A 7,554-nucleotide genomic window follows, 5' to 3' on the forward strand; every position below is an offset into this window, starting at 1 on the left:
GCGTACAGAACTGTTTTATTTCCAGAACTCTTTCAAAACTGAAGGTAATGTATACACTCTCGAGCCAATCCAATAATTACATTATTATCCTATTGACTGTGCAGGATTGGTGCTGAAATAAATACTGTTCTACAGCACCCCCATGAGCTAGCAAGTGAACCTGCAACCACAAAAAAAAAAAAAAAACTTGATGCAGTAAGTTACTTGATAATGCAATTGGAAGTGTTGACTGGGTGGGACTCTTTTTGCAGGTATTTTTTTCCCCAATTAAGACGGATTGGTGCCACATTGAACACAGTACAATTCTTGGCAGTGACAAGATATTGAGTAAGCCAGGATTTTGAGTGGGTCATTTTACTTTACATAGTGTAACACATACACGCTTATCAGAACAAAAGAGACTCTCAAGGCAAGAGTTGAAACAGAGAAAAATGTATTTAATATTAAAGATTTACAGCAGGCGTAGAGCCCGGGGCACACAGCCCCTACTCCCGATGTCACCGGGTCCTCAGAGCCTCCCTTCAGTGCAGCAGGAGGAGGAGGGGCGCTGCAGTTTAGACGTACCACTGGAAACCAAACTTCTTGTGCAGCAGCTCCTCAGCTGGCCGGAGGTTGAACAGTTCATCGTTGAGCGGGGTGACCCAGCGGTCTGTGTGGAAAACATTCTCGCCAACCTACGAGGAGGGAGGGAGAGAGAGAGAGAGATCGTAGGGTTACTCCATATACATTAGGACAGTGAAGGGAACCCCAGAGAAGGAAAACATGACAGTGAAACACTGGGGGAATATGTTTTTTTTTTTTTTTTTTTTTAAAACTGCAGTCGATATCTGTTTTATTAAACCTGTGATGTCACAGGGCATTGAGCTCACAGTAAAACCTGGAATGGCTCAAACTGCGCTGCCATATGTTTGAGGTTTGAAGATGTTCCCAAACAGGTAAACACCAAGCTGATATAACACCATACCGGTTACCTCCATCTATAAAAGGATGTTTTATAGTGGTGGTTATTCCAGGCTGCAGAGACGTGACTGGTTCAGAATTCAGGCTGGTGCAGTTGAAGCCACAGACTGTTAGAACACTGTCCTATTGAGGTGAATGCAGCTTCAAGCATGCATGCTTACCTTCCAGTCAGGATGAACAGATATCCACATGTAAAAAGCTGTGTATAAAACAGTACTGAATTCTGTATGGAACAATCCAAGTTGCAGGCGTTTATCCATTCCAGCTGACCGGACTTCAAAGCAGTGACTCCAGCAAGGACTCTTACCTTCCAGCCGGGAACGTCCTTCATAATCTTGGCTTCTTCCTCTAGATTCTGTCTTAGCATCCGCAGTGTCCTGGAACAGACACAGACAGACAGACAAGCGTCAGACAGACAAGCGTCAGGCAGACTGTACAAGAACACAGAGACAGTAATGGACAGACAGGCAAGCTACTTAAAGTCAGGACTGGCTGGAAACAACTCAGACATTATTATTATTAGACAGACAAACACACACACTTTTTAGTCAATCAGACCAGCTTCCGAGGAGCCCAGCAGGGTGTAGGCTGGTTGGCCCCTGGAAAAAAAAAGCATAGAATAAAACAGGTTTTCATTTGGTCTTTATTTAGAAAAAAAACTTGAAACAGCATGTGTTATGATACGATGTACCATGCAAAGGCGGCATCAGGATTCAGCGATACACAATTAATCATTAAAGCCCTGCTTTGACAGACCGCTGGTTCTGAAAGATGTGCTTCTGCACAATCTTGCTCCCAGGTGTGTGGTCCAGAGACCCTCAGACTTCATACTAAAGGACTAAGAGGGCCAGCACTATACAGAGCTTCCCTGTGATTTCACCATCCAACAATTCAATTCAAGAATTTGGCTAATTCATGGACAGGCCGCGCTGACGTTGAATTGTCAAGTACTACACTACAATAGAAGGGTCCTTGGCTAATTCACTGTTTTCAATAGTTTAAATTATTTTTGATGCGCGAGTCAGACAGAGGAATAAAGAGGGAGGGCTGCACTAAGCTGTGAGCGGCACACATTATCCTTTTATGGTCTCGAAGAAGCAAAAGCAGCCACAACTGCTTTGAAAATACTCATGATCAGCAGACAAAAGAAATGGACGTCTGCCGGCCTGTAAAGCAGGCCACACTTTGACAATATCTAGAAATAAATGCGAGTAATCTCCATGAGTGCATGTTATGTTCTGCTGTTGTGTTTGCAATGCGGTCAGTGCTGGTGTGGTGGCTGGGCTGAATGTTTCCTGAGGCAGTGGAGTGTCGTGCTTGCTGTTGCCAGGGTGTGTGATGGCGTGACTGAGAGAGGGGGGTGTGTACGACAGAGACGCCATCTTAAGTACTACTGTACACAGCACAATAAACGAGCTCTGTGGTTAATTTACAACACTGTTCTGGGTCAGTTTTTTATGATACAAAAGCATAACTGAGGTATTTTTGTAAATGCAGATTTATTCGATGTTATATTTTTTCCTCAAATTGAGGGTGGTAAGTTTGGGCTGTGTCTTAAATTCGAGGGAAAACAGTAAACGATATACAGAAAAATTATAACTTGCAAGAGTTCACAAGAGGCAAGAGGAAAATGTTCTTCAAAGACAATGACATTATTAAACAAGTCCAATACTAATAATACCTGTGGGGTGACAGCAGGGCTGGAAGGAGCTTGTGAAGCAGGAGAATACTCACAGCATGGCTCCTCCCCCCCACTCTCTCACCAGCCTCTGGCTTACATCACCTTCAAGCCCACACTTAGAGCTGCCATCACTTCCAATTATGGTCAGACGCAACAGCCCAGCACACCAAACCCCCAGGAAGTGCGGACTGACAGCTTTGATAGGCTGCCAAATTGTTACACATTTTGTCTTGTGGAGGAAACTGACAATCTGGATGATCAACCTGTCAGTATATTTTAAACCCAGTTTTGTGAGTCTCACTGCAAAAACCGGAAAGCTAGAATAATTATTTGTGGGAAACATATGTCCCTTGTACCTTAAAGGGTTAAATCCGTCATGGGGGCTGGTCCCCTTGAAGGACACTCACCTGCGGTCGTGCTCCGCTTGCAGCAGGGGGAGGAGACTGATCCGAGCCTCCAGATCTTCAATCTGCAGCCTCCTGGGAAACAGAATCAAAAGCAAGTATATCAGCCTCACAAGATGGTCCACAGACAAACCCTGGAAATGATGTGTGATGACAAATTGAACAGTTTACAAGTCTAGTACAGGGGAGCCTCGTAGCAGTCTGAGCCATTCCAGGTTTTATTGGGAGCCTGAACTCTAAGCTACTTGAACTGCAATGGAGTCTTAAATTACTAAATTGAGTAGAAGACGCATGAGATAAATTATTGTATGTGAAAAGCAATCTAGTTACAATGTAAAATATAACTTACAGTATGGGTTTGTGTTTCACTATTAGATTTAAAAAAAAAAAAAGTACAAAATTCTCCCAACAAAAAACAGAATATTTTGTTTATTAACTAAATATTTCTTACCTTCTTTCTCTGTTCCATTTAAATAGTCTCCAGTAGCCAAAAACCAGGACACCGATACCGATTCCAAACATACTAAACCCTGGAACGAAAACACCAGTGTTAGGAAAAGCAGGGTCAACTCAGCATGAATATGAGGGGACTGGTTCACCGAGGTTTCCTACCGAGACACCATCCAAAGAGGCGAAACATCTTCACTTCTCAGAACTGGAGGCTCCAGTCCAGAGACACACTCCTGCCTTTAGGTCAAAGGCAGACAGACACAGCCCACTGACTTTTAAAAGACCCAGGTGGAGCAAAACAGCAGATTCTACACTGTAAAAAGCGAACGCATTATCTGCAACGCTTACTCACACAATAAAGTATTATTAAATAATTATGTTTAGATTAATTTACTGAAGATGATTTAATTCTATAAACAGACAGATACACGCTAACAGGTCTATTCGGTGTCACACAGTTACTAGGGCAGCTACACTACCTGCACTGCATTCCCTGGCGTTACTCGTATTAACACACTGCCAGTGCACTGCAGCACGTAGTTTATAAAGTAGTGCATTCACACAATAACATTACGAAGCCAGGAACGACAGAACAACGATTTACACAGTAACATTACAAAGCCAGGAACGACAGAACAACGATTTACACAGTAACACTACAAAGCCAGGAACGACAGAACAACGATTTACACAGTAACACTACAAAGCCAGGAACGACAGAACAACGATTTACACAGTAACACTACAAAGCCAGGAACGACAGAACAACGATTTACACAGTAACACTACAAAGCCAGGAACGACAGAACAACGATTTACACAGTAACATTACAAAGCCAGGAACGACAGAACAACGTCGCAAAGCAACAGGGCAGGAACCGTGTCTACCAAAACTGGCAAACACGGTATTCGTGTACCGACTTCCCTTGCAAAAGAACACTGACCGGACAGCCCGCGTTTCGGGAGGTTTCGTTTATAATCTATCGGTCCGTATCCCCCCGGAGGAGGCATGTCCTGCTTCACCTTGGACGCCGCCATCTTGGCTCCCCTACAGACAAGAGAACGCAGGTGACGTAAACAAAGAGCTCATGACGTAACAGGCGCCGACGTGAGCGACTGACACCTTCCCGCGGCCATTTTTAGAGGGGCAAAACGGGGTGTACGCGTTACCCCCTGACACCCAGCGCCTGCTGATCTAGGAGAAAAAGCAATTACTGAATATTTGTAGAAGCAGATCGAAAAGAAAAATACGAATGCAGATCCTCGATTCTATTGCATATCTAAAAAAATGTTTATTTATTTTTTGCCAAAGGTGGACAAAATGGTATTTAAATTCCATGCAAGAGGTACATGTTGAATATTTGAGCTAATGTTATGTATATCTTTACTATAACCATGAATAGCTTTGAATATGATTTGTTTGTGGTTTATGTGTGTTCTCAGAGCAGCAACGTGTTCGCCTTATTATTATTATTATTATTATTATTATTAGTAGTAGTAGTATTAATAATAATAATAATAATAATAATAATAATAATAATAATAATAATAATAATAATAATAATAATAATAATTTATGAAAAATGTATACAAATGATTCCCCACCCCACCACACACACACACGTGCTCTAATTACCCGCAACAGGTGGCACTCAAATACTTACAAAAACTAGCAAAATCCATCATCAACTCTGTATTTACATCTTACAGTTGTTTAAAAGAATAATGCAGTATGTCCCGCGTATGCACAAAGAAGCTAGCTCTGCAGGGTTTAGGGTTAGTTTAATATAATGGGCAAGGAGATCATGTTTGTGTTTGCCCTGCATGTTTAGTTTATTCTGTTCAGCAAGTCCGCACACGCCAGCGATAGTGAAATGTTTTTTTCAGTACTATGTTTGCATTGCGTCACCCCCTTCTAAGCAATGTATGTATACGTTACAGCACGTCATAAATAAATCAACAGCGAAATGCACAACAAGAAGCTAATTAATTTAAATAAACTTTGAGGTGGAAATCGAAAGGACAAACGATTCTGTCCTGAATATTTTGGATTGAACTATAAATATGTTTTTTTTTTTTTTTTACAAATCTAATTCCAGTTCAAACATTATTTATATACTCGAGCCAGGTTTCGAAATGCAAAGCAATGCGGCGTCTAACAGAATGCCTGTAAACATTAGGCACGTTTCCGTTGTGCAACGAAGTCTAGGCTGAGCATCGGTAAAATAAAACAAAAAGGTACTAATGTATATATATATATATATATATATATATATATATATATATATATATATATATATATATATATATATATATATATACTGTATATATATGACATACACGGTTTGTGCATAAAAAAAAACACGTAAAAACCTTTTTTTGTAAAAAAAACACGTCACTTCAACTTCATAAACAAAAACTCATTACAGTTTGATATCATTTCAAGCCGGCCTGGTCTGGGAACGTCACGAAAACAAACAAACAAACAAAAAAACCTGTTGGAGTAAAAGATACACTTTTAATTCTTGCCGCGATGCCTTAAAAGGTAAAGCCTAAAGCATGTCTGGAGACAGGGTATTGTCCGAGCTGGGGTATAAGCTCGGGGGAACTATCGGGGAAGGCAGCTACTCCAAAGTCAAGCTGGCCAAGTCCAAGAAATATCGGGAGAACGTAGCAATAAAAATCGTGGACCGGAAAAAAGCTCCTCCGGACTTCGTTGCTAAATTCTTGCCCCGGGAGCTGGCTATTTTAAAGGAGCTCAGGCACCCGCACATCGTGCACGTCTACGAGTTCATCGAGGTCTGCAACGGGAAGCTATACATCGTCATGGAGGTGGCCGAGACAGACCTGCTACAGAGGGTGCAAAAGTTAAACCACATCCCCGGCCCGCAAGCTAAACAAATGTTCCTTCAGATCGTGAGCGCCGTGAGCTACCTCCACGCCAACGACATAGTCCACCGGGACCTCAAGTGCGAGAACGTGCTTCTCACCGAGGGCAACCAAGTCAAGATCACAGATTTTGGCTTCGGGCGGAAAGCTCACGGCTACCCGGAGGTCAGCAGTACCTACTGTGGCTCCGCTGCCTACGCGCCCCCCGAAGTTCTCCTGGGGGTTCCTTACGACCCCAAAAAGTACGATGTGTGGAGCCTCGGGGTCATTCTGTACGTCATGACGACCGGCTGCATGCCCTTCGACGATTCCAACGTTGGCAAGATGCCCCGCTTCCAGAAGAAAGGCGCGGTCTACCCCGAAGATGTGAAGGTGGAGGACAAATGCAAAGCGCTTATTGGTCTGCTGCTGCAGTTCAGCCCGTCAATCCGGCCGTCCATCGAGCAGGTCGCCGAGAACGAGTGGCTGACAACCACGTAGACAACGTGCAGTGTGGTGCGGTTGATTAAAGCACGCAGGTATCTGGCTGCATTGCACAAGCGTTCAGCTTTTTTTATTTGATAAGATTTCGATTTGTTTTTATTGCTAACATGGAATGATGTATGACGTTGAATTCGGAACCCTGTCTCGTTCCAGTTTATCATACCAGTTTTAACAAGTCTGCAGCAACACTGTATTTGCTGTAGCGGGCATGCTATTTACTGATACACAATACTGGGTAATCATTATAGTCTTCTGAAGTAATGATTGGAATAGATGAACAACTCCTGAACTCAGATCAAAGCACCTTAACACACACAGATAATTAAAAAAAATACGAAGCAGCTCTATATCGAAGGAGAACCAGGACCGAACCCAATTCTCACTAGAAATACTCAATGAAGAAGAAAAGTTGTTGATAAACTGAAAACTCACTCTTTTAATAATTAGCTACAACGTTTCGGCTTCTTAAGATAGCATTGTAGAAACAGCCAGGTATTCTGCATACACACATACATACATGCATGCATAACTGTGTGAGTAACTGCAATACAAAAAGATCACATTTGCCTTGTAATGTTTGGGCAAGGAGCGCTGAAGAAAACCAAAGACTGGTCAGTTAGCACAGCCAGCCCACAGTGAACTGAGCTGGAAGTTGGTTAGTGAAACGATTATAATCATCACAAAAGG

General features: G+C 42.5%; 2 protein-coding genes across 3 annotated transcripts; one reads left to right on the forward strand and one right to left on the reverse strand.

The window, feature by feature from the left end:
* Positions 1-416: 416 nt before the first annotated feature.
* Positions 417-4,558, reverse strand: LOC121301637 (NADH dehydrogenase [ubiquinone] 1 alpha subcomplex subunit 13-like). 2 transcript variants are annotated; one of them, XM_041231196.1, is made up of 5 exons: positions 4,440-4,558; positions 3,497-3,575; positions 3,049-3,120; positions 1,268-1,337; positions 417-674 (listed from the first exon to the last, which is right to left on the reverse strand). In XM_041231196.1, the coding sequence occupies exons 1-5, from the start codon at positions 4,531-4,533 to the stop codon at positions 555-557; spliced, it is 435 nt and encodes a 144-aa protein (XP_041087130.1). In that variant the 5' UTR covers positions 4,534-4,558; the 3' UTR covers positions 417-554. The 2 variants fall into 2 exon arrangements, with proteins under 2 accessions (XP_041087130.1, XP_041087131.1); XM_041231197.1 differs by lacking the exon at positions 4,440-4,558 and adding an exon at positions 3,658-3,835.
* A 1,356-nt stretch (positions 4,559-5,914) lies between these two features.
* LOC121301395 (testis-specific serine/threonine-protein kinase 6-like) lies at positions 5,915-7,387 on the forward strand. The gene has a single exon (XM_041230752.1). The coding sequence runs from the start codon at positions 6,055-6,057 to the stop codon at positions 6,862-6,864; it is 810 nt and encodes a 269-aa protein (XP_041086686.1). The 5' UTR covers positions 5,915-6,054; the 3' UTR covers positions 6,865-7,387.
* Positions 7,388-7,554: the final 167 nt, after the last annotated feature.

Source organism: Polyodon spathula, chromosome 27, assembly GCF_017654505.1.
Source record: "Polyodon spathula isolate WHYD16114869_AA chromosome 27, ASM1765450v1, whole genome shotgun sequence".
NCBI classification, from domain to species: domain Eukaryota; kingdom Metazoa; phylum Chordata; class Actinopteri; order Acipenseriformes; family Polyodontidae; genus Polyodon; species Polyodon spathula.